General features: G+C 43.1%; 1 protein-coding gene across 2 annotated transcripts in view; it reads left to right on the top strand.

Moving 5' to 3' along the window:
• The window catches only part of LOC113912558, an 84,575-nt gene extending 62,658 nt beyond the window's left edge, over positions 1 to 21,917 (top strand). The window contains exons 3-6 of one of the 2 annotated variants that reach the window (XM_027575883.2): positions 14,012 to 14,121; positions 19,580 to 19,690; positions 21,111 to 21,213; positions 21,299 to 21,917. In XM_027575883.2, coding sequence (XP_027431684.1) covers positions 14,012 to 14,121; positions 19,580 to 19,690; positions 21,111 to 21,213; positions 21,299 to 21,453 — 479 coding nt within the window. In that variant the 3' untranslated portion in view covers positions 21,454 to 21,917. Of the gene's footprint in view, positions 1 to 11,792; positions 11,988 to 14,011; positions 15,518 to 19,579; positions 19,691 to 21,110; positions 21,214 to 21,298 lie in introns of those variants that run through there. The other variant, XR_003516874.2, reaches the window with a different exon arrangement.
• Positions 21,918 to 27,175: the final 5,258 nt, after the last annotated feature.

Genomic DNA, 27,175 nt, shown 5'->3' with positions numbered 1-27,175 from the left:
ATTCCTTGCCTATTCCATAGTGTATGCAACTCTTAAAACTGTATTTTGGATTAAAGAGGTTTCTGTGGAATTAAAGGCTACTTGTAAAAGTATTAGAATAAGGATAAAAGCATTAACGAATTCAATTTGGAAGCCAGGTCAGATCACTCTGCTCTCTCCCGCCATCTCCACCACTTATAACCAGAGGAAAGGAGACAGAGCGTAGGGAAAGAGCGAGTTCAGATCACATTTCCCTCACTTAGTAGCCGAATGACCTTGCGAAATTTACCTTTGTGTCTCTAAGCTTCACTTCCGTAGTATCTGTAGTAACAGCGATGTTGGCTTACAGACTTGCTCTTCATCAGGCAAACATGCATCCAGCTCACCTGGAGAGGTCTTCTCTTTTGAACCAAAAATACAGGTGCTCAGGTCCCAACTTGGGAGGAGTGCCCAGGTGATTCTGATGTGGACTTTTTTTAGTCAGGAAGGTCTAAGTTATGCTGGAGGAAGAAGAGGATTCCAAATTTCTTATGGCTTAACACATCAAAGTTTATTTCTTACACATGTTACATGTCCCATGTGGGTTGTAATGGAGAGAGAGGCTCTTGCTTCACAGTTGTTCAGGGCTCAGAATCACATGGACTCCACTCTCTAGAACATTCTCATTACCACAGCAGAGTCTATTATTTTGCTGTGTAATATGGTAACCACTGCACATATACGGCTATTTAAGTGCAAATTAAATAAAGCTAAATAAAATTTCAGTCACCCTAGTCACATTTCAAGTATCTGAAGTCACATGTGGCTTGTGGCTACTCTATGGGACAGCTCGGAGGTGAAAGATTTCCATCACTGCAGAAAGTTTTATTGGACAAGCCCGGTCCAGTATGTAGTTGATCTCCTTTGCCTCGTGTGTCATAATTCTAGTCTTATACTCCTCCACACAGTCTCTACGTGCATAACAATGCTTTGACGATGGTGCTGGCCATTGTTCAAAAGCTTTCCATGTTGAAGGCTGTTTGCAAGCTAGATACTCCTAAGGCAGAGCCTGTAGGTATGGCGCTGGAGGAAGATGTGGGTTGTATTTTAGGTTAGCAAAGTTAATGAGAAAGGGATAGAGTATAAAAGAATAGATATACATGAAAAAGGGTCATGTGAAAGACTGGTGGGTCAAAAAGGGGATACAAATGGTTGTAAAAGCAAACCTATAAGGATTATATGATTAAATAAGTTGAGAAGGCAGAGAGGACTGACTTTACATACTTTTACAAATAGGAATCTTATGCGGAGTAAGTGGGCTAACTAACCTCCATCTCTACTGAAAACAGAATAAAAGCTGATGAGATTTTTTTTAAAATAATTTTTATTGTTATGTTAATCACCATACATTACATCATTAGTTTTTGATGTAGTGTTCCATGATTCACTGTTTGTGCATAACACCCAGTGCTCCATGCAGAATGTGCCCTCTTTAATACCCATCACCAGGCTAACCCATCCCCCAGCCCCCTCCCCTCTAGAACCCTCAGTTTGTTTTTCAGAGTCCATCGTCTCTCATGGTTCGTCTCCCCCTCCGATTTATTCCCCTTCATTCTTCCCCTCCTGCTATCTTCTTCTTTTTTTTTTTTCTTAACATATATTGCATTATTTGTTTCAGAAGTACAGATCTGTGATTCATCAGTCTTGTACAATTTACAGTGCTCACCATAGCACATACCCTCCCCAATGTCTATCACCCAGCCACCCCATCCCTCCCACCCCCCCACCACTCCAGCAACCCTCAGTTTGTTTCCTGAGATTAAGAATTCCTCATATCAGTGAGATCATATGATACATGTCTTTCTCTGATTGACTTATTTCGCTCAGCATAAGACCCTCCAGTTCCATCCACGTCGTTGCAAATGGCAAGATCTCATTCCTTTTGATGGCTGCATAATATTCCCTTGTGTATATATACCACTTCTTCTTTATCCATTCATCTGTCGATGGACATCTTGGCTCTTTCCACAGTTTGCCTACTGTGGACATTGCTGCTATAAACAACGGGGTGCACGTACCCCTTCGGATCCCTACATTTGTATCTTTGGGGTAAATACCCAGTAGTGCAATTGCTGGGTCACAGGGTAGCTCTATTTTCAACTGTTTGAGGAACCTCCATACTGTTTTCCAGAGTGGTTGCACCAGCTTGCATTCCCACCAACAGTGTAGGAGGGTTCCCCTTTCTCCGCATCCCCGCCAACACCTGTCGTTTCCTGACTTGTTAATTTTAGCCATTCTGATGGGTGTGAGGTGGTATCTCATTGAGGTTTTGATTTGGATTTCCCTGATACCAAGCGATGTTGAGCATTTTTTCATGTGTCTGTTGGCCATTTGGATGTCTTCTTTAAAAGCTGATGAGATTAAATTCACAGATGAGGTGGGTGCTTGGGTAGCTCAGTCAGTTAAGCATCCAACTCTTGATTTCGGCCCACGTCATGATCTCAGGGTTGTGAGATCGAGCCCCACATCGGGCTGTGCATTGAGTGTGGAGCTTGCTTGGAATTCTCTCTCTCCCTCTCCCCCCCCCACCCCTCTAAAAAAAATGCATGGATAAGGAACTTTATGTATATTTGTGTATATTTATTTATGTACTTTATGTATATTAATATTTATGTATAACTTAATTTATGCATTAAGAATGAAAAATAGCTAACTGAAAATACTCATCTATAGTGTTGTAAAATGGAAGCTTGTATTATATTCATATAGTATGGAGAATACTATACTCCGTAACAGTACTCCATACTCCGTACCACTTGAAAACGTGGGACAAATGTAAAATTTTACTGCATGATCTCTCCATGCCTCTTCGAAAGCTGTGATTCTATTTGGGGATCGCTTGCATATCCAGTGACCTATGAGTCTGTGATTTCTTCAGAAGTGATTCTCAAAGTGTGGCCCACAGACTCCAGGAGGTCTCTAAGAACTTTCAGCCAAACTATTTTCCTAATAATACTGAGATGTTATTTACCCTTTTAACAGTGTGGACCTTTGCGCTGAGGGTGCAAAAACAATAGTGGCTCAAACTGCTGGCCTTTTAGAACAAGTCCAGGTAGTGGGACAAAACTGTCCTAGCAGCTGTGTTCTTCAATGCAATGCAATGCACTTGTAGTGAAAAGAAAGAAAGAAAGGAAGGGAGGGAGGGAGGGAAGGAGGGAGGGAGGGAGGGAGGGAGGGAGGAAGGAAGGGAGGAAGGAAGGAAGGAAGGAAGGAGAAAGAAAGAAGCCCTTGATAGAGCAGTAAAAATTACTAATATTATTTGATCTCAACCCTTAATGTCTTTTAGTATTTTGATGGTGAAATTGAAAGTATGTAAAAAGCACTTTCGCTGCCTACCAGTGTATGACAGTTTCCCTGAGGAAAGGCACCTGTGTGGCCGTTTGAATTACAAACTAACTAGTTCATGCTTTGGGATATGACAGATCAAGAGACAAACCACACGTATTCAGACTTGGGTTTTGGCAGACATTTTCTCAAAAATAAATGAAAAGACCTGGCCATTTCAAAGAAAACTACTTTAACTGAAATTATTTTTGCCAGTGATGGAAATTCAAGCTTTCAAGTTAAAATTAGAGTAATAGAAAACTTGTCTTTGCCACTGTGAGCTTTTCAGCTCTGTAACTCTTAAATATTTTGAGTATTATAGTGTTAGTGGTTATAATAATGAATGAGAGTTTTTGGTATTGTATAATGAAATATGTCAACTGCATAACCCAGTGAACCAATATTTTCCAAATGACCAATACATCATACTATAATCATAATCATGGCAAGCTACAAGCCAATGCACTATGATGGAACTATTTTTAATAAAAAAGATGCTATTTATGCTAACATATCATAGATTTATTATTTTTAAATGAATTAAAGGTTTTTTAAACATTTCTCCATTTCAATTTCCAATAACATAAATATGGTAGATATCACTGACACAAAACATCTCTCATTGGATTCTCAATTATTTTTAAGAGAGTGAGAGGTCATAAAAGCAAAACATTTGAGAACCACTGGCTTGGGACCTACTCTGAACTTGATAAAACGGACACCATGGAGAGCTCCAACAGCCGCTCTAACAGCTCTGGAAATGCTTAAGGTTAGCACAGTATATAGAATTATAGAATTCCATGTATTCACTCCATAGATCTTAAACCATTGCAGGCCATGAATTTTTTTTCAGAGAGTTTTAGAGAATATTTCAGTCCTGAACCTAGGGAATATTTATTGTTCTTGATCTGTTCCTTAAAAGTACATTAAATTTAAACATTTTAAAATATCTAATTAAAATGATCTAAAATAAACTGTCAGAATGACACATATTATGTGATAATATGTTTCAGTCCTCCTAAATATGAATAAAACAAAAGAACATCTTGTTTAAAGGGCTAAGTCATTTAGAAGAACAGTTTTACACACAAAAAATAGAATTATATGAGCAGATTCACTAACTGCTCTTTAGCTGCTACAAAAAGTGTTTCCAGGGTAAGTTTTCTTGTTGTATAAACTCCTCCATCCTACCACTTATAGTAGGTGCTTATTTTTAAAAATGTAAAGTCCCTGTCACTTTGTAAGTGTGTGACATGAAACAACATGCACAGCCATTTGACAGGACAGTTGTTAAATATAAAGTCAGGCACAATAATCAAAGCATCTAAAAATAACTACATAAGTGAGCTTTCTTCCAAACTCTGCAGGCTGCTAAGGGTTTGAGTTATTTCCAGATTAGAACTGGTTTGTGATCATTCTGTTTTTTTTAAAAAGCAATAATATTTTACTTCATTAAATTTACTATGTAGGGGCGCCTGGGTGGCTCAGTTGGTTAAGCGACTGCCTTCGGCTCAGGTCATGATCCTGGAGTCCTGGGATCGAGTCCCGCATCGGGCTCCCTGCTCGGCAGGGAGTCTGCTTCTCCCTCTGACCCTCTTCCCTCTTGTGCTCTCTGTCTCTCATTCTCTCTCTCTCAAATAAATAAATAAAATCTTAAAAAAAATAAATTTACTATGTAATATTTTAAGGCTTTCCCAATACTATTAAATTAGATGTCAATAAGAAATTTCCAAATGTCATTAGATAGTTACATCCCAAATTTACACCTATTTCTCTTCTTTGAATTACTAATTAAACTGATGTTTCGTATCCCAAACCACAGAAAGATAAAAAAATGAAATATGGATATTATTAATCAATTTTATCATAAATGATGTTTTCATATGTTGATATCTTTGTTAAATTTGGCGATTGTAATAGCCATCAAATTATATTTACATGTGAGCAAGCAGAATGATGTTAACATGGAACAGGTAAATATCTAAATATTGGCTTTTATGAAAATCTAACATTGAAGCTTCACAGAGACACAGCCTTTGGAGAAGAATGGCCAAATATACTGATGTCAATTCTTTTGGGATTTACTCTATGGTATTTTTGTGGGTTTCTCTTTAGTCATTGGACAGATGGGAATGTAATATGGAATAAAGGCTTCATAATTAGATATTGTATTCACACAATTTTATATTTAATTGAAGTATAGTTAACATGGAATATTATATTTGTTTCAGGTGTACAGCATAGTGATAGAGAACGACGTACATTACAAAATGCTCACCAAGAGTATAGTTACCCCCTGTGGCTGTACAGAATTATTATATTATTTTTTCTTTAAATTTTTTATTGTTATGTTAATCACCATACATTACTTCATTAGTTTTTGATGTAGCGTTCCATGATTCATTGTTTGGGCATAACACCCAGTGCTCCACGCAGAACGTGCCCTCTTTAATACCCATCACCAGGCTAACCCATCCCCCACACCCCTCCCCTCTAGAATCCTCAGATTGTTTTTCAGAGTCCATTTTCTCTCATGGTTCGTCTCCCCCTCCGATTTATTCCCCTTCATTCTTCCCCTCATGCTATCTTCTTCTTTCTTTTTTTTTCTTAACATATATTGCATTATTTGTTTCAGAGGTACAGATCTGTGATTCAACAGTCTTGCACAATTCACAGCGCTCCACAGAGCACATACCCTCCCCAATGTCTATCACCCAGCCACCCCATCCCTCCCACCCCCCACCACTCCAGCAACCCTCAGTTTGTTTCCTGAGATTAAGAATTCCTCATATCAGTGAGGTCATAGGATACATGTCTTTCTCTGATTGACTTATTTCACTCAGCATAAGACCCTCCAGGTCCATCCACGTCGTTGCAAATGGCAAGATCTCATTCCTTTTGATGGCTGCATAATATTCCATTGTGTATATATACCACTTCTACTTTATCCATTCATCTGTCAATGGACATTTTGGCTCTTTCCACAGTTTGGCTATTGTGGACATTGCTGCTATAAACATCGGGGTGCACGTACCCCTTCGGATCCCTACATTTGTATCTTTGGGGTAAATACCCAGTAATGCAATTGCTGGATCGTATGGTAGCTCTATTTTCAACTGTTTGAGGAACCTCCATACTGTTTTCCAGAGTGGCTGCACCAGCTTGCATTCCCACCAACAGGGTAGGAGGGTTCCCCTTTCTCCTCATCCCCGCCAACATCTGTCATTTCCTGACTTGTTAATTTTAGCCATTCTGATGGGTGTGAGGTGATTTCTCATTGAGGTTTTGATTTGGATTTCCCTGATGCCGAGCGATGTTGAGCACTTTTTCATGTGTCTGTTGGCCATTTGGATGTCTTCTTTGGAAAAATGTCTGTTCATGTCTTCTGCCCATTTCTTGATTGGATTATTTGTTCTTTGGGTTTTGAGTTTCATATGTTCTTTATAGATTTTGGATACTAGCCCTTTATCTGATATGTCATTTGCAAATATTTTCTCCCATTCTGTCGGCTGTCTTTTGGTTTTGTGGACTGTTTCTTTTGCTGTGCAAAAGCTTTTGATCTTGATGAAATCCCAATAGTTCATTTTTGCCCTGGCTTCCCTTGCCTTTGGCGATGTTTCTAGGAAGAAGTTGCTGTGTCTGAGGTCGAAGAGGTTGCTGCCTGTGTTCTCCTTTAGGATTTTGATGGACTCCTGTCTCACATTAGGTCTTTCAACCATTTGGAGTCTATTTTTGTGTGTGGTGTAAGGAAATGGTCCAGTTTCATTCCTCTGCATGTGGCTGTCCAATGTTCCCAACACCATTTGTTGAAGAGACTGTCTTTTTGCCATTGGACATTCTTTCCTGCTTTGTCAAAGATAAGTTGACCATAGAGTTGAGGGTCCATTTCTGGGCTCTCGATTCTGTTCCATTGATCTATGTGTCTGTTTTTGTGCCACTACCATACTGTCTTGATGATGACAGCTTTGTAATAGAGCTGGAAGTCCGGAATTGTGATGCCGCCAGCTTTGCTTTTCAACATTCCTCTGGCTATTCGGGGTCTTTTCTGGTTCCATACAAATTTTAGGATTATTTGTTCCATTTCTTGGAAAAAAGTGGATGGTATTTTGATAGGGATTGCATTGAATATGTAGATTGCTCTAGGTAGCATTGACATCTTCACAATGTTTGTTCTTCCAATCCATGAGCCTGGAACGTTTTTCCATTTCTTTGTGTCTTCCTCAATTTCTTTCATGAATATTTTATAGTTTTCTGAGTACAGATCCTTTGCCTCTTTGGTTAGATTTATTCCTAGGTATCTTATGGTTTTGGGTGCAAATGTAAATGGGATTGACTCCTTAATTTCTCTCTCTTCTGTCTTGTTGGTGTATAGGAATGCTACTGAGTTCTGTGCATTGATTTTATATCCTGCTACTTTACTGAATTCCTGTATGAGTTCTAGCAGTTTTGGGGTGGAGTCTTTTGGGTTTTCCACGTACAGTATCATATCATCTGCAAAGAGTGAGAGTTTGACTTCCTCTTTGCCGATTTGGATGCCTTTGATTTCTTTTTGTTGTCTGATTGCTGTAGCTAGGACTTCTAATACTATGTTGAATAGCAGTGGTGATAATGGACATCCCTGCCACATTCCTGACCTTAGGGGGAAAACTCTCAGTTTTTCCCCATTGAGAATGATATTCGCTGTAGGTTTTTCATAGATGGCTTTTATGATATTGAGGTAGGTACCCTCTATCCCTATACTCTGAAGAGTTTTGATCAAGAAAGGATGCTGTACTTTGTCAAATGCTTTTTCTGCGTCTATTGAGCGGATCATATGATTCTTGTTCTTTCTTTTGTTAATATATTGTATCACGTTGCTTGATTTGCTGATGTTGAACCAATCTTGCAGCCCAGGGATAAATCCCACTTGGTCATGGTGAATAATCCTTTCAATGAACTGTTGGATCCTATTCGCTAGTATTTTGGTGAGAATTTTTGCATCCATGTTGATCAAGGATATTGGTCTATAATTCTCCTTTTGATGGGGTCTTTGTCTGGTTTGGGGATCAAGGTAATGGTAGCCTCATAAAATGAGTTTAGAAGTTTTCCTTCCATTTCTATTTTTTGGAACAGTTTCAGGAGAATAGGTATCAATTCTTCTTGAAATGTTTGGTAGAATTCCCCTGGGAAGCCATCCGGCCCTGGGCTTTTGTTTTTTGGGAGATTTTTGATGACTGCTTCAATTTCCTTAGTGGTTATAGGTCTGTTCAGGTTTTCTATTTCTTCCTGGTTCAATTTTGGTAGTTGATACATCTCTAGGAATGCATCCATTTCTTCCAGGTTATCTAATTTGCTGGCATACAGTTGCTCATAATATGTTCTTTTAATTGTTTGTATTTCTTTGGTGTTGGTTGTGATCTCTCCTCTTTCATTCATGATTTTGTTGATTTCGGTCATTTCTCTTTTCTTTTTGATTAAGTCTGGCCAGGGGTTTATCAATCTTTTTTTTTTTTAAGATTTTATTTATTATTTATTTGAGAGAGAGAATGAGAGAGAGAGAGAGAGAGAGCACAAGAGGGGGTAGGGTCAGAGGGAGAAGCAGACTCTCTGCTGAGCAGGGAGCCCGATGTGGGACTCGATCCCAGGACTCCAGGATCATGACCTGAGCCGAAAGCAGTCGCTTAACCAACTGAGCCACCCAGGCGCCCAGGGGTTTATCAATCTTGTTAATTCTTTCAAAGAACCAGCTCCTAGTTTCGTTGATCTGTTCTACTGTTCTTTTGGTTTCTAGTTCATTGATTTCTGCTCTGATCTTTATTATTTCTCCTCTCCTGCTGGGTTTAGGCTTTATTTGCTGTTCTTTCTCCTGCTTCTTTAGGTTTAGGCTTAGGTTGTGTATTTGAGAACTTTCTTGTTTCTTGAGAAAGGCTTGTATTGCTATATACTTTCCTCTTAGGACTGCCTTTGCTGCATCCCAAGGATTTTGAACAGTTGTGTTTTCATTTTCATTGGTTTCCATGAATTTTTTAAATTCTTCTTTAATTTCCTGGTTGACCCATTCATTCTTTAGTAGGATGCTCTTTAGCCTCCATGTATTTGAGTTCTTTGCGACTTTCCTCCTGTGATTGAGTTCTAGTTTCAAAGCATTGTGGTCTGAAAATATGCAGGGAATAATCCCAATCTTTTGGTACCAGTTGAGACCTGATTTGTGACCTAGCATGTGATCTACAGAATTATTATAATATTATTGGCTGTATTTCCTACACTGTACTTCTCATCCCCTGACATATTTATTTTACAATATAAGTTTGTACTTCTTCATCTCCATCAACTATTTGTACCTATTTAGCCACATTTCATTCAAAGAATCAAATCTCATCTTGAATGTTTACTAAACAACGTTCATAATCACTCCCTAAGGCAAAGAAGTCAGTCAACTCCTTCATTTAATAGAGTAAAAACTAGAGTTCCTGGGAACAGTCTGTGAGTATTTTGCATTTGTGGTCTGTATTGATCACTGTGCTAGGTATTGCTGAGCATCCGAGTACGTATTGAATGCTTGATCCTAATCTGCATGAAACCGAGATCTAGTTGAGTAGTAGATGAAGAACACAGAATTACAAGATACAGACAACTTCCAAAGTCACTTGGTTCTGAGAATTCAGATAAGGAAGAAATCAGTTTGGACTACTGGAAATTGTTGAAGAAGCTTTATAGACAGGAGAAGTCTGAGTTTCACAAGCATTTATTTTATTTTATTTTTTTTAAGATTTTATTTATTTATTTGACAGAGACACAGCAAGAGAAGGAACACAAGCAGGGGGAGTGGGAGATGGAGAAGCAGACTTCCCGTGGAGCAGGGAGCCCAATGCGGGGCTCAATCCCAGGACCCTGGGATCATGACCTGAGCCGAAGGCAGATGCTTAACGACTGAGCCACCCAGGCGCCCCACAAACATTTGTTCAATGTGGCAGTTCATGGTAATGTAGAAGTAGAGAGTATCCAGCTCTGACCACTAAAAACTTAGAAAGTCACAAAGCAATGCCTTCAATATAATCTTGCACCTCTAACAGCAGGGGAATGCAAAGCAGCACTTTGTTTGAAGATTTTATTTATTTATTTGAGAGAGAGAGAATGAGAGATAGAGAGCACGAGAGGGAAGAGGGTCAGAGGGAGAAGCAGACTCCCTGCTGAGCAGGGAGCCCGATGCAGGACTCGATCCCGGGACTCCAGGATCATGACCTGAGCCGAAGGCAGTCGCTTAACCAACTGAGCCACCCAGGCGCCCAAAGCAGCACTTTGTTTGGAGTGTTAGCCATGGACAGTTGGCCATGATGCCTGGATTGAGCTCTGAAGAATGAGTAAAAGTTAACCTGCTAAAGAAAATGGGCAGAGGCTCCAGGCAGAGGGAGCAGCAAGAATAAAGTCACAGAGGTGTGAGGTGACAATCAGTCTGTAGAGAACATAAATTATTTACTATGGAATAAATCTAGGCAAAGGGTGGCACCACGTCTAAATCTTTCGTGCTGCTAGGTAGTCATGGGCAGCGGGTCAGTGAGGAACTGGGGTTGAGCTGGACCTGTATCTGGGTCAGGGCTGGGGGACCAAGCCTTTGGAGGATGACAGGGGTCTCTTGGTGTGTTAACCTCTCCTTCACCCAGTCACACACCACACTCACATCCATCTAAGATTCTATGTATCTGAGGCTCTCGGTTGAGAGAAAACTAGACTAAAAGTCTTGCTGGGATATATAGGGAGGACCACACAGAGGACTACCCAGGAGCAATTTCTCCAGGTGGGTATAAATGCAAATGCGGAGAGAGCAAAGAGCACTGCCTGAGTTTGGGCCTCCCCAGGGATGAGGACATGGCTGAACCCATGTCAGAGCCTGATGCTGTCCCTGTATTTGAGAATGAGCAGCTTGAGCTAAGGCTGTGACACAAGAAAATCATCTAATTTCCATAATGTCTAGGCTCAGGAATTCTGGTTTGATTGTTTAAACCTGGGTTTAGGGTTGTATAAACTTTGTTTCCATGTTCTTGGGATATGTGTAAATTAAAATCTGGTACTGAAACACTTAAGGTCCCAATGTACCTTCCTTTGGCTCCATCTATGGATACTGCGGAGCAGAGCTTCCTAACTGGTGCACTGTGGTACTCGTGTACTGTGGTATGGCCCAAAGGTGTGTTGTGAAATGTGGATGCTCCTAGTCGACCATCTGTGGCCTGTTATTGCAAAGACCTCCTAACCGTCCTCACTGTTGTGATCCTTGCCCCTCTGTGACAGTTAACGTTGTGTCAACTTGACTGGCCCAAAGGATGCCCAGATAGCATCCTGGGAAGAAACTGGCATCTGATTCAGTGGCCTGAGTGAGGAGATCTGCACTCACCAATGTGGCAGGCATCACCTAATCCACTGGGGGCCCAAATGGAACAAAAGGTGAAGGAAGTGTGAATTCCCTCTCTTTTCAGGAGCTGAAACATCCATCTTCTCCTGCCCTTGGACATCAGAGCTCCTGCTTCTTAGGCTTTGACCTTAGACCTCAGTTACAGCATCAACACCCCTGGTTCTTAGGCGTTGGGACTTAGAGAATGACACCGCTGGCTCTCCTGGTTCTCCAGCTTGCAGACGGCAGATTGCAGGACTTCTAAGGCCTCCAAAATTGTGTGAGCCAACTCCCATAATAAATTTCCTCTTATATCTCTCTCTCTGTCTTCTTGGTTCTGTTTCTCTGGAAAACCCTAATACATAGTCTATCTTCAACACAGAAGAGAAAGTCATCCTTTAAAACATATGTTTTCTCTCTCCTCTATGGTCAAACCTGCCTTAGCTTCTCAATCCCGCTTAGAGAAAGTCCTCACCTTGGCCAGTAGAGCTCTCCAGCATCGGACCTCTGTTATTTCTCTGGTTTCATATCACACTATTGCCTGCCATGGTTATTTTGTCCAATCTACACTGGCCACCGTCTTGTTTCTTAAACAAACTGGATTCATTCTTGTGTCCACTTTGTATATGCTTCTGACTTCTGCTTTGAATGCCCTTCTCCCACAAAGCCACCCGACTCATTCCTTCATCTTTTCCAGGTTTTTGTTCAAATACCGTCTTCTTGGTGAGGTCTTCCCTGACCACCCTATTCAAAATTGGCCAGTACTACCATTGGCCAGCACTACCATTACTACACAACCCTCATTTTTACTTTATTTTGTTTGTTTGTCTCCCCTGACCAGGATGTAAACTCCATGAGGGCAGGAATTTTTTTACTGTTATTCACTGCTGAATCACTCCTACCTAGAGAACTTGACAAAGAATAAAAGATCTATAACATTTTTTGTATGAATGAATAAGTAAATAAATTTTGACATAATTGAAAGAAAGCTCAATTGGATTTAAAATCCATTATCACGGGGCGCCTGGGTGGCTCAGTCGTTAAGCGTCTGACTTCAGCTCAGGTCATGATCCCAAGGTCCTGGGACTGAGCCCCGCATCAGGCTCCCTGCTCAGTGGGGAGCCTGCTTCTCCCTCTCCCACTCCCCCTGCTTGTTTTCCCTCTCTTGCTGTGTCTCTCCCTGTCAAATAAATAAAGAAATAAAATCCATTATCACAAGAATTTAAAAATTACATTTGTCAATGTGAGAGCTGTTGTGGTATTTATAATATCAACGCCTTATAAATTTAGAATGATTATTAAATCAATGGCTTATACATTTTTATTACCTAGTTGTTTAAAAAAATTCTTATCAATGGATGGAGACTATCAGAATTTGATAAATCATCATAAAAATTTCTTGTTCAGGAATGATATGGAAACATTTCAAGCATTAAAAACAGATACTAAAAATATATACTCATAGAAAGACCATGTAAAATTTATCATCAACACTGAAAATACTTTTAAATATTATTTAAAAATCAAAATTATTATCCTAATATGTTGTCTTTACATTTTATCATGATTATATAAAGAAAAATACTTTTTTTCCCCAAAGTCCAACATACATCTCCAAATCCTTCCATTTTACCCCATTTTGCCATGCAAAATTATGATCTACTATGTATGCTATTAAGTAAATAGGATTGGAAAGCACTGATCTAGAGGGCTCACCATCAACCAATATTCTAAAGTGTGAATGTAGGCTTGAGGGATGGGGACCCGGTGTTTCCACACTCTAGGCTACGGGCGAGTTGGGAAGTCTCTAGTGTTGATGCTGAAAAGGTGGGTGGGTTCTCAGCATGAGTTGCTTTGACGGCCACAATGAAGAGTTTGGCCTTTATTTTATGGGCATAGAGCAAGTTGTGGCAAATGCTGTTCATAAAATATTAGACCACATCTATGGCATTTCAAAGGCCAAATGATGTATCAACATATTCACAGTGGTCATGATTTTCAGAGTATGATTTTTTACTCCTTGGTCTTACCCTTTCAGATGTAAGCCCTAATCCATTCTCTGCCCCTATTCTATACTGACTGCATCACCTCCCACATGAAAATCAACTTGGCAGAGACAGTTGTCTCCACAATGTGTCAAGTAGGCCTTGATCAGAGCCTGTTTTTGTTTGGAGGGCCGGGCATACAGAAAGGCAAAGTCACTTGTTCTTCTTGATTAGAGGGTGGGAGGATTCTGTTTGGGGAAGAAGATGCTCACATAAGAATTCTGCTGTGATTATCAAAGTTCCCAATATTTTGTTTCAGAAAAGAAGAGGCCTTTCAAGTGGAGTTCATGCCTTCATGCTCAGGACATGGTGAAGGAAAGGAGGCAAGAAGAAGAGTGGTCTAAATCTCAGCAGCACTGTAGACATTCCGTAATTCCCAACACTTGTCGGGGGGACTTACCAGCCGTGGGTGCAGGGAGTCTGCAAGCATCACCCTACTGGGGAAAACATTAGATTTCAGGCACTATAGAGAATGATCAGAAGTGTTGTCCCATCCAAAAGACTTGAAAAGTTTCCAGGAAAGAGTAGGAGCTGGTGATGTGTAGGCTGAGCACTCCTGGTGAGGGACAACATGCCTCATAGGAGAGCTGGGTGGTCACATGATCAAGCTGACGGATTAAAAGCTGGCCAACAGGGCCCCTGAAACATGTAGGGTGGTCTGGGGGCATATATGAAATCCAAGTCAAAACATCAATTTAGAGTAGATAGAGCATGCACTGATCTTGAAAATGGACCTGAAGATTTAGGTCCTAGCTCATAGGGAAAGATCTGGAAGGAGGGTGATGACTCCCTGGGTCCCACCAGGTGTAGAGATAGTTGGATTCTTCCCCCCAGCGCCCCAGTGCCCTTGCTTCAGCTCATGCAGGCCTTTATTTCTGTCCAGGAATCAGGATCAGATCTCATCCAACTTCTGCATTCATTTCAGTGGTTTACTAAACATATATATGTCGGGCATTGTATTAGCTGCTGGGAATACAACACATGATGTAGCTTGTGTCCTCTGAGAAACTGACCATCTGTTGGGATTCTAGGCTGCTGACAGGAGGTAGACCCTGCTTGGCCACCTTAATTTGGGTGAGCTTGCCAAGATGTGGATTTGAGGCTTCCCATAAGCACAGCCATGGCTACTGTTGATAGTCCAGGCCGAGGGCTGTGGTCTTAAATTGAACCCTTTGATTAGAACCATGAGGTTTGCTGATAAGTAGATTCTTTCCATTCATGCTCTTCAAGATGTCATCAAAGTTGAGCCACACTTCTTGAATAGTATTCCAGAGCTAAGTGTTTAAATATAGCCCAACCGCTGAGGCAACGGATAATATTCACCTTAAAGTCACCATGAGGTACTCGGAAAGTCTGAGCTCTGTGAAAGGCCAGGCTCAGATCAGAAGAAGCTGGGTAGCACGCTCACATCTAGTCAGGAGGCCGCTAGCTCAGTGTTCCAAGATGCCCTGTGCCGTTCGGCTGCTCACTATGCAAGGACAACTCCTCTGAAACTAAACTAGGTAGCATTCCCCAAAAGAAATGCAAGCCTCCTGACAAAACTGTTGAAAGCAGAGAAAATGATCCCCAAAATATAGCAATGTCTTGCAACATTGCTGCAAATACGCTGGAAAGTGAAATACAAATCTGGAGACATTTAAATTTAGAATGCATGTGATATTTGCATGGGCTCAACCTGCAACAGAGAGAAGACGTGCTAAGGAGGCTCTAAAATCTAGTACTAGTATTTTCTCTTCTCTGACTTAGGAAAAGGAATTACACCATTATTTGGATTACTTTACATAGGCAAAGTTATATATTCTTAAAATATAATAGTATGCCAAGTGTGTGCATTTAGGATATAGTTTGGAAATGCACACAGACCTCTGCATAAAAAGGACTCAAAGTTATACAACTATCTAGCTGTGTGCAAAATGAAGACGTTGATAGGACAACTAAATTAATTTTAGTAGATATAAGAAAAAAAATGTAAATGTGTGAGAGGTCTTATCAGCCCTGATCTCATTTCTAGAACCAGCTGGAAATCCCGTTCTTTAGGCCGCATTATGTCTGCTGTTCCCCTCTTCCTCCCACCCCACCCAGGAGTGTAGGTAGGGTGGGGGGGGTTTACATCTCTTAGGGATGGTGCAGAAAAACTGTTTCCACTTTAAATTATTTAATATGCTACATCAATCCAGTGCTCATATATTTTGCTCGTATATTCCTACCTGGGGCAAATTACCCCCAGACACACCCAGAGACAACCTAAGCTCTGCTTTAGTCTTGTTTGGGACATATGCAGCCCATCAGGTAGCCTTACCACCACCTCCCTTCCTGCCCCACCCAAGACCTACAAGTTACCTTTATTTGTAAAACATCTGAAATCCAGAACACATATGTTCCAGAAAAACAAAACTGCACAAAAGTTCTTGAGGACCTAGGTAAAGCCCACGGAAACTTTCAGATAATTGTTGTGGAATCAAGTGTTAACAGTGACATTAAGACCTAACCATCCTGCAGGACAACATTTCTGTGAAAAAATTCTGTTGAGAGATGCCAGGAGCAGGAGCATACTGTGCCTCAGTAATGGGAACGGAGAGTGCCGCCCCCCCCCCCCCACTGCCGCCCCCCCACCGCCCCAGGTGCCAGACCAGCTGGCCGCTGGGAGTGGAAATCCCTTGTAGGGGGAGACCCGAAGGCCAGGGCCATGAAGTTGGGAAACAGTGCCTCTTACCTTCAAAGGGTTTCAGTTTGCCTCTGGGCTCAGTGAAAAGGAGTCCTACAATAAATGAGCAGGGTCTACTAGGGATTGGGGAAAAGGAGGCAGCACAGATCTGCTATCCTTGGGGAAACACATAATCCAAAAGTCTGAGTATCATAGCCAGAAAGGAATAATTGTGTACAATCAGTCAGATGCTATCGGAATCGCTTTACATTTTACTAGTTCTCATGGCCCCTATGAAATTGCCATTTCTGTCAGTCAGAGCTGGTCAAATATAGTCATTTTGACATGGCTCAAACTGCCACTTTACAGATTCTCCCATTTTCCAGATTTGAAAGACATGTTAAAAACTTGCCCGAAGTCACAAAGCTGGTAAGTAGCTACACAGGTCAAGTGTTCTTGCAGGGACAAATGGTACACTCAAAAGGGGATGACTGAAGAAATTTAACGAAAGATGTTTACATTCAGGGTTAAGGGAAATCAAGAAGGATGGGGAACCTCCTGGAAAAGCCACCCTAGAGAGTGGTGCTGGGCCCTGGGACAGGGCTAGAGCTGTAAGCAAAGGGTTGAGCTGAGCAAAATTATCAAAGGTGTGTGTGTGTGTGTGTGTGTGTGTGTGTGTGTGTGTGTGTGTGCGCGCACGCACGTGCACGCGCACACGCGCATGTGTAGGGGGGAGGGCTGTAAGTCACCACTACTCATGCATGGCCTTATAAATGGTGTATTTTTCTTTTTTCATATCTAAAAGGGCTGGAGTCAGGTGTTTATTCTTTTAAATATATAGTCCCTGTCAAAAAATTCTGTAGGAGTCATTCTGGGCACAGCAGGGGCATTTCACGGACCACTGCAATGGAATGACAGCTAGGTATTAGTCATTAGTTCTTAAATAACATCCATTTATCGTCAAGCCTTAATTAATAGGTATGCAAATGGGCAGCACACTCTAGACTTCTGTGTCCCCTTCATCTTCCGCTCCCTGCCAGCTCACATTTTGGAGGAAGGGTGGGGGCTGACAACCAAACACACTAACATTAGAGTTTTAAAAAAAGCCATCTGTACCAGAGGAGCGAGTCCTTGGTAAGTGCCTGGACGCAGCCAGTCAAGCCCGACTCCTCTCTCAAGCCCCTGTCTTCACTGCTGTTCCCACCTGCAGTTCTCACGCGCTCTGACCTGCCCCTGTCACCTAACTCTGGCCTCGTCACAGCCTCCATGGTTCCTGCCAGGGAAGTCCAGGCCCAGGTTAACTCCTGGCTGTGCCGGTGGCTCCCTCCTCTGCCCAGTGGCCCTTGGATCCCCAGGCGCCCCCTTCCTCCACCGACTCCCATCTGTTGACATTGAAATGTGGGAAACTTGTCCTTTCTCAGAAATTACTAGAAGGAACATGAGAAATGATTCCTACAGAAGGAAGCCAGGCTGCGTGAGGATGTCTTCAATCTTAAAGAGAATTCCTTCCATTTTAAAATCTCAGAACAACCCTGGGCAACCTTTTAGGGTCCCCTCCCTCCTCGGGAGCTTTGTACTATCACTTTACTATGGCTCAATAAACCTTGCTTTGCTGCCCACCACTCTGTCTGGTCTGCCTCTTCATTCTTCGAAGTGGCATGACCAAGAACCGTGGGCATCAATGGAGAAAAAAATCCTGTAACATTTATGGAGGCTCATCTGGGATCTCCACCACCATTAAGGACAACTAACTACGACCAGTGGGCAGCAAGTCTCTCTCTCTCTCTCTCTCTCTCTCTCCTTTTGTTTGTTGAGACAACGGGCACCCGTCAGTCATGTAAGAGCCAGTAGAGTGGCTGCCATTCTCAAGTCAAGTCTCGGGTGATAGGTTCTCTGGGCTCCTTTCCGACTGATCCCTCAACAAAAGTTGGGAATGTCAGTTTGGTAAGAACTCAGAACTTCTTTCGGGGCAGATCACTGGATGTGAGGGACCTAGGGAAAATCGAGCAGCAATTGAAGGGCCTGACCAAGGCTACCCTTTGGACACCTGAAGGCTCTTGGTGGGACCTGGTTCCTTACTTGCCCATCTGGGCATCCAGAGAGAAACCCCTCTACTACTCTTTTCTTGGCTGATTCCTCCCCCTGGGAGAATGAGTGGGAAAGCCGGGGACGGTCCCCCAGACATTCTCTTGGGAGTGGTTCTGGTGGCCTCCAAGGGATCTCACTCATAGTTCCCGGTTAGGGTGAGGAACAGTCCCCTGTTTCCGACTCCTTCTATACTGGGCATTGTTAGGACATCCCTCAGACTGGCTACACCCCCTACAAGAAGAAATGGCCAAGCAGGGCAAAAGAACTAAGATCTAAGGGATTTCCCAACTTTTCGGTTCCATCAGGGCTTATCCCAAGTGGATTTCCCTTCCCTAGGTGCCCCATCTTGTCCCTCCATGTGGCTATTCCAGACAGAACAACTCTACTAAAAGAAGTCTAGTGTATCCATTAACTTCTAAGGGTGTCTTAAGAGTGGGGAAACCAGGGTCACTCTCTGGAGGAAGGGCCAAGCTTGGGTAAGCTCCACTACTCCCAGCACCTCGCAGAGAGGACAGGGGCTCTGGCTGTCAGTCACATGGGTAGCAAGGGCCACACATCAGGAAAAGATGAGGAGGAACTGAGGTGGGGGATGACTTTTCCTCTCTTCCCAAGTCTCCCCGATCAACTATAAGAAATTGAGGTAAGGGACGCCTTTTCCTCTCTTCTTGTAGATGGGTAATTCCCTGACCAAGACCCTACTCCTTTAGAGTCCCTTCCTGGCATCGTAGGCTATAGGAAGAGCATCAGACCCATAAATCGCTCAGTATCATTTACTCGGATGCCTTCCTGGTTTTAACTGGATGAAGGCAACTCATTTTCTTTTGTTCTGGGGCCCGGCCACAATACAAGTTGGAGGATGAGACATGGCCACCAAAGGGAAATATGAGGGAAAATGGTGGTTAGATGTAGGTTTGTGCTTTTGGCTGAATAAAACAAACATGGCGTCTACTCCTCTGTGTGAGCTCACGAGGTTTAGAACAGGGAGCCCTCCTTCTCTGCCTTCTGGCAGCACCTTCCTGTGCCCCCTCCTGTTTCTGCACCACCTTGGGTGTGGCCTAAGTAACTGAAGGGATGCCTTCTTCTCTCTTCTTGTAGATGGACAGTTCCCTGGCCCAAACCTGCACTCCTTTAGGACCCGCAAACTTTGAAGAAAAGGCGGTTCCGTTTTCTTTTGTTCTGAGGCACGGCCACAATGCAAATTGGAGGGTGAGACATGGCCACCTGAGGGAAGTATCAGCTATAATCCTATTTTACAACTGGACTCATTTTGTAAGCATGAGGAGAAATGGGGAGAAGTACCCTATGAACAATGCTTCTGGGCCTTAAGGGAAAACAAAGATTTATGTCAGCAATGTAGGATAGACCCCAGCCTCCTGGGCTGCTCTCACCCATGGCCCTCTGGGGGAGGGGGTGAGGAACAAAGGAACACCACAGCCACATCAAAAGTTAACAGGCAAATGGAGTCCGCGGGGGAATGCCCACCCCTGGCTCCATCTTTCCTTGGGTCAGATCAGGTCCCCTTACCTGTCCCGCCCTATCTCAGAATCCCTGTCAGTGCTTGAGGGCTTTACCTTCTGCAAGAAGGGGGACCAAGGGAGGGTGCACAAGACCTGAGACGAAGGGGGACCTCAAAGCTTTCCAAACTTGGACATAATGCTTCTGTTAAATCAGACCTTCTCTGAAGCAGAAGAACAGGTTCTGGCCACTGCCGAAAGATCTGGGGATCAAGGGAGCTTTTACAGCTGGGGCCAAGAGGAGGGTAAGGAACAGAAACTAAAGAGGAAGTCTGAGGCCTTGCATGTTGTTAACTTGGCCTCCCAAGGCTCTGGCCTCCGCGGCTGCCCTGGACGCTGCAAGTGAGAATGCCCCCAATGGCGAAAACCCAGGCCCAGTAACCCCTGTCCTGCTTGTGCAGGGGGACACTGGAAATCTGAATGCCCTCGGGGACCTCAGTCTGCGAGGGCTCAGGTGGCTGGCGCCCCTGATCGGGATGATGGGGCCCGGGGTCTACATGGTGGTTCCTCCAAAACAGCTCACCATAGGGAACCCGGAGCCTCAGTAATTATGGAAATAGAAAACCAGTCGATTTCCTTCTGGATACTGGAGCCACCCTTTCTGTGCTACTCTCCGCCCAGGGCCAACTGTCCAACTGCAGTGTTGTCATTAAGGGCGTCACTGGGAGACGCAGAAGCCAGATTTTTTCTCACCTTCTGGGATACACCTGAGGAGATCTAATTTTCTCTCACTCTTTCTTAATGCCTGAGAGCTCCACTCCTCTCTTAGAGATATTACTAGAAATTCCCTCCCCAAAATGGATGCTGATATTAATCCCCACATCTGGGCAACTCAGGGAGAAAAGGGGCAGGCCTTAACGGCAGTTCCCGTTCACATATGCCTCAAGGACCCCACAACTTTGTCGGATACTATTGCTTGCAGATGCCAGGGTATGGAAGAACAGCACCCCCCCTCTATTGGTTGATCTAGGACACCCAGATAGCCAGTACCCATTTATTAATGTGGGATCCAGAGTCAGAAAAAGCTTTTAGAAACCTCAAGAGTTTAACTTTGGGACAGGGAGAAACTGACTCTGGGATGGGAAAAGACTAACCTGTTCTCCCATCCGCAGACCCCCAGAGGCATACAGCGAGTAAGAAGTTACCCTGGGGACGATTGGCAAATGGACTTCACACATGCCTTAAATGCATGGGTACAGGGACCTCCTGGTTTGGGTAGATAAATTATTTCATCCCTCTTGCAAGGAGCTTCCCAACTCCCAGCCCCCAAATAACCAACCTCTCCCATTTTGCCCCCCAGGGACCAAGGGCTTGTTGGAGCCAGTCCGGGAAGGCCTGCATACAGTGATTTTAGCCACTCCCACGGCAGTCACAGTGCCTGAATTTGAAGCCTGGATCCACCATTCCAGAGTCAAACCCTGGTCCCAGCAAGAGGGAACCAAAATCCCTCTGTGAACCCAGAAAAGACCTCAAACTAGTCTTGAAGGGACAAGACACAGATAAGTCTTCTTAAATAATACCTTCCCTATATCCCATCAAATTCATAACCCTTACTACATTCTTTTCGCCCGCCCTCTCCTCAGTATGTGGGGAATTCACTAAAACATCCTCTATCTCTCACCAGACCCCTGGCTGTACTCGGTCTCGCATTGTGCTTTGAGCCTTGCCTCCTAAATGCCCTAACTCACCTTATATCTCCCAGAATAAAGGTCATCAAACTCCAAATGGTGGTGGTTCAGATGGAGCTTCACATGGAGGTCAGACCAGACATCTACAGGGGACCCCTTGCTAGACTGGGAAGAGAGGAACCCCGACTGCTGCCCCATCCAATGCCCCACTGACCAGCAGGAAGTAGCTACGTTCAGTCGTCACCAAGCCTCCCCCCTACCCTAAGAGGAAACCACCCTTAAAAGGACTTTACACCACCCTGGAAGGAGCCCTCCCCCCTTTCCCATGTGATAGGCAGGTGACAAAAACCTGACTGGGGCACAGGGAGGGTTAATCAGATTAAAACAGCCCTCCAACAAGCCCATAAAAACCCTTAGGTGAGAAACCCCTCCCTCTTCGGGAGCTTTGTACTATCACTTTGCTATTGTTCAATAAACGTCGCTTTGCTGCCCACCAAAACAAGAGCAACAACAACTAAACAAACTCAGAACATCCCTATCAATCCCAATCAATCCTGAAAATATCCAAAGCTGGCCAGATGTGCGCCGATGACCTTGATAATCCAGTGCTCTCCAAACGTTAAATGTGAGAGGTGCTGTCATGCTTCAAGCTTCCAGTGGATCATCCCTGTTTCTGTTCACAGGAAACTCCTCTTTATCTTAAAAATTTTAGGTAAAGAGGATTTTACCTTAAAGTTTTTAAAAAATTCAAAGCACCTCATGTTTGCACATGTTTTGAGTTTTATGTTACATTTTTATGAGAAAGTCACATAACAAACAGGCTGTTAACAAGGAATTTATTCTAAAAAGCAACTTTCAAACTCTGTCCTGAGCTCAGTACACATTCGTGTCCATTTCCTTCACCTCCTGTACCCACAACACTGCACAGTGAGAAGAAACTATACGAAGACTCTGATACATGGAAAAATCCTGAAAGGGTGTTTGAATCATCAAAGTAGAAATAATTCATAGTGGGAGGCTGGGTGGCTCAGTTGGTTAAGCGACTGCCTTCAGCTCAGGTCATGATCCTGGAGTCCCGGGATCGAGTCCCGCATCGGGCTCCCTGCTCAGCAGGGAGTCTGCTTCTCCCTCTGACTCCCCCCTCTTGTACTCTCTCTCTCTATCTCATTCTCTCTCTCAAATAAATAAAATCTTTAAAAAAAAAAGAAAGAATTCATAGTATCATCAGCATTAAGTATACTACCTGGTATTGTCAGTCTTTACACATTTTTAGGTCATGTATGAATTATATGGTATAAACTAATCAGACTACTTTTTGCCAACTATTTCTGATAATTGAGAGGTTTTATGCAAAAAAAAAAAAATTCCACTGAATTCCTGGTTCTATCTTTTCCAACAGTTCGGAGTATTACTCTTACACTTGAAGAATCTGCTCTTCCCTTTTAAACTTTCCTTACATGTCACTTACAGGATATAAATCTGGAATTACAAAACCGGAAGAGCTACTTGATAAGAAATCCAACCCATGGGACGCCCGGGTGGCTCAGTCAGTTAAGTGCCTGCCTTTGGCTCAGGCCATGATCCCAGGGTCCTGGCATCCAGCCGCACATTGCAGGGAGCCCGCTTCTCCCTCTCTCTGTCCCTCTCCCTATTCATTCTCTTTCCCTCTCTCAAATAAAAAAAAATCTTAAAAAAAAATCTAAAAAAAAAAAAAGAAATCCAACCCATTTCCAAACCATCAGTCTGTTGCCATCCAAGCTGACGTTTGCGCTCCATCTTGATTTTCCTTTACCATCGCCAGAGAGGAGATGCCCCAGCACCTGCAACACCTGCTCCAAGTCCTCCCAGTCCTTCCCTCGCCCTGCCCTCCTCTCTACCGCCCTTACTTCGGACTTCAGACCCCGCTCCTCTGGTAGCAGGATCTGCGATCAGAAGGTGCAGGTGGCGCCCTTGCGTGACCCTCAGTCATTCATTCGCGCTGGCGTGTTTCTCTCCCGACCTTTCCCTTCTTCCTCTGCTCGTCTGTGTTAAATTGTCAGTTAGGTAGTTAGGTCAATGCTCCGCAGTTACCAGAGCAGGGAGAGAACTAGCAGATGGGGGGCTGTTTGGAGTCGTGAGATGCCAGACCTATGAAGCATTCCTGGGGGAGAGTCTTCTCTTTTCTGAGAGTCCCGCTCCTCTCCCCCCACCACCTCCTTTGTCTGGTGTCTGGTGGATACCACACATCCTTTAGGGAGCGATTCCAGTGTCCCTTCCCGATTCCCACCGAGGGGACACGCTTTCCTCTGGGCTCCCCATTTCCCGGCCCCACCATGACATCTCCACTCCCGTTCTATTGCACGTTGGTTTTTTGTCTGCCTGCATGCCTCTTTATGAAGGTCTTTGTGTGCTGTGACCAGCGCTGCTGAGTTCAAGGCTTTCAGGAGAGTCGGCGTGTAGGCTCTGGCTCGGGTGATGGCAACAAACACATGCGGAAGCACTTTGGGGGGGCCTCACTGCAGTATTTTTTATTATCAGTGGTGCGTCCTTGGAGACTTCGGACGTTCTGTCACTTGGGTCATTCTTACCAGTGTTTACAGGGCCATTCCTGCTGTGCCTTTAAGACCGAGCTCCTTTTCCCAGCGCCACTGTTTCCATTCCGACCAGTGGCACTGCCAGTTGCTTTTGTCCTATTATCTTCCTTGGTCTCTCAAGTTAACCGGAAATCACCCCACTTTCGTCCAGCCTCCTAAAATGCGGGAGAGAACAGTATTGCCCTGGGGTTCCTCAGCACTAGAAACATTCCCTGTGTGACATTCCACGTGGTCTCAATAAATCCCCACAGTAATCTGCATGGAGATAAGTTAATTTCCTTTTCCTCGCTACCCAGCAATCCTTGGTCCTAAGCCATTGCTCTTTCCCCCAGGCCAGTGGTTCTCAAAGTGTGGTCTCCGGGTCAGTGGCATCAGCAGCGCCTGAGAACCTGCTAGAAACGCTACTCCTCAGAGCTTGCCCCAGACCTACCGAATCAGAAACACTGGCGGTGGGGCCCAGGGTTTCAACGCGTCCTCCGTGTATTCTGATGCATGCTTAGGTTTGAGAGCCACTTTACGAGGCCAGTGATTCTCCACACGTTAGATTTATTTGTGAAGCATTAAAAACAAAAAAACAAAAAACAAAACAAAACAAAAACAAAAACTGTAATGCGGGTCTCTACCTCCAGACTGATTAGCTCAGAATCTTCAGAGGCTCAGACTTCGGTATCATTAAAAAAAAAAAAAAAAAAATCCCCGAGGGAGTGTAATATGCTGCTAGACTTAAGACCCACGGCTCTGGATGATGCAGTCTCTGTTGCCTGTGAATTCCTTCTTAGTCCTCAAGAAGCATCCCCTAGGACATGAACCTAGTCAAGGACACAAATGTTCTTTGGAACTGTGGAATGCTGACATCCAGCAAATAAAAAGGAGATTAATATAGCTAATCCACAGATATGTGCATGCCTCTATAGATACACACCTTACCCAACAAGGAATGCAATATTCATAGGAACCTGCACATTTAGGTTTTGGATTCAAGGCACACTTACCATACGCTTACTGTTGCCAAGCATTGTGTTAGCTGCTTCATAGTCACTGTTTGACTACCAATATTAGCTAAATCCTCCCCATAGAAAAGCATGAACCACCTGCACGAGGGTAATCGCACGTAAGCGTTGTTTTTTGCCTCTCTGAACAAAGTGAAAATCGGCCCTGATACAGGGAAGCATCCTAGCTGTGGTCACTCACATCGCTTGAATCCTAACAAGAAAAGGATTTTACAGGTTCCGAATTCTTTCCCCAAGCCAGGGACATTTTTTTTTTTTTTTTTTTTTCCTCACAGAGGCAATTAGCTATTTGAGATAAACCAGTTTGGGTTCTCCTGTACAGAATAAGCAATGCACAGCGCTGAGGGAAGAAAAGGGGAAAAATGAAGTCATCACCTCAGACTCCATTTTCTATTTTACAAAGAACTTGCTCATACGTTCCTCCTTGGTCATATACTTTCTTGTGGGACTAGAAGGTTTTCACCTAGAATCTTCATGGTTGGCTGTGGTTCCCTTTATAACCAAGAGTAAACTGAGGCTCACAGTGTCTAAGTCACTGGCTTATGGTGACAAAATTAGTAAGTGCACAGGGCGCGGGATTGCTGAGCCCAGGGTCTTTTTTTCTAATTGATTTTTTTAGGCCATGCTTAAAGATGGGGCTAGTGACAGCCCGCTTTACGCAGAGGGAAGCAAAAGTGAAGCAAACCCAGGGAAGCATCATCTTTCAATTATACCGTGGAACCACTGAAAATTACTTTTATGGTTTACTAACTACTGCCCTTAAAAAGCAAATATGCTGCCTACACTGCTAATGTGCATCCAAGGCAAAGCTTATTCATTTGGAAAGATCCAGCATCAAGTGTTACTATAAATAACCTCATTATCTGTGATAGAAACTCATCCGTCACCATTTTAATTAGAATGTGACTTAAAGAAGTCAGTATTTAACAAAGGCATTTGTAACATTTAGTGATTGTAATAATGGCTTTGAAGTTCCAGGGAAAAGTCACTTTTCCAAATTTCTTCTCATTTACACATCTCTCACTCCCCATTATTCTCCGCTCTAAATAAAATTATTGGTATTGTTTCATAAACGGTTTTTAAAAATACATAATAATGGTGACACTCGATGAAACTGGAAAAATAAAACAGCACAAGGAAGAAAGAAAAATCAGTATACGCTTTGCCTTCAGAGACAGAAAGGCACTGCTACCATTTTGGTGTATGTCTGTGTGTTTTCTGGGCATAAACATTTTTACCTACTTAACACCATAATGTATAAATTGTTTTATCCACTTTTATACTTAACATATTAGGACTATTTCCTTTATGAGGTTCGTATTTTATTATTTTGGCTGGTCGCACAGTATTCCATCTTATGTCGTTTCCATTCATTACTTACAAATTTCCTACTGCTGAGTATTTGCTGTCTAAACTTCTTCATTTTTATGAGAACACTGAGCTAAACGTTCTTGTACATTAGTTCCTGTACAACTCTGTCTTATTTAGGAAAAATCCCCATAAGCAGATTTGCTGGTTCAAACACTTTGTAAAAAATTTAGGATATATTTTTATTGATCCTACTCCAGACAAGCTACCAACTTACACCTCCCACCAGAAGTGGCTTTTGCTTTGCATCTTCAAACCTGAAATTAAAATGATGCTTTGGCCAACTGCTTGTTGGTAAATTACAGTGTTAAAATGTGCATTTATTTGTCATTGCTTGTCTTCAGAGATCATTTTGAGTTATTATTCACGGGGAATAAGCCTGAAATTCAGGCAAAAAATACTCTAGCTCCTCCTTGTTTGGGGTGCTCTAAAAATCCATATACTATCTTGGCTGATAAGCTCTTCCTTAAGCTTACAATACAAGAACCTGGCCAATCTCTTAAAAGATTACATTTCTCTCAAAGAAACATGCCAGACTATTGTGTGTTCACGTGCGTGTTAGTAACCACACTTGTCAGGGAGCGCTAGCTCCTTTGCT

Source organism: Zalophus californianus, chromosome 14 (genome assembly GCF_009762305.2).
Source record: "Zalophus californianus isolate mZalCal1 chromosome 14, mZalCal1.pri.v2, whole genome shotgun sequence".
Lineage (NCBI taxonomy): Eukaryota > Metazoa > Chordata > Mammalia > Carnivora > Otariidae > Zalophus > Zalophus californianus.
The sequence above is the reverse complement of the archived record's forward strand: the minus strand, read 5'-3'. Positions and strand labels throughout refer to the sequence as shown.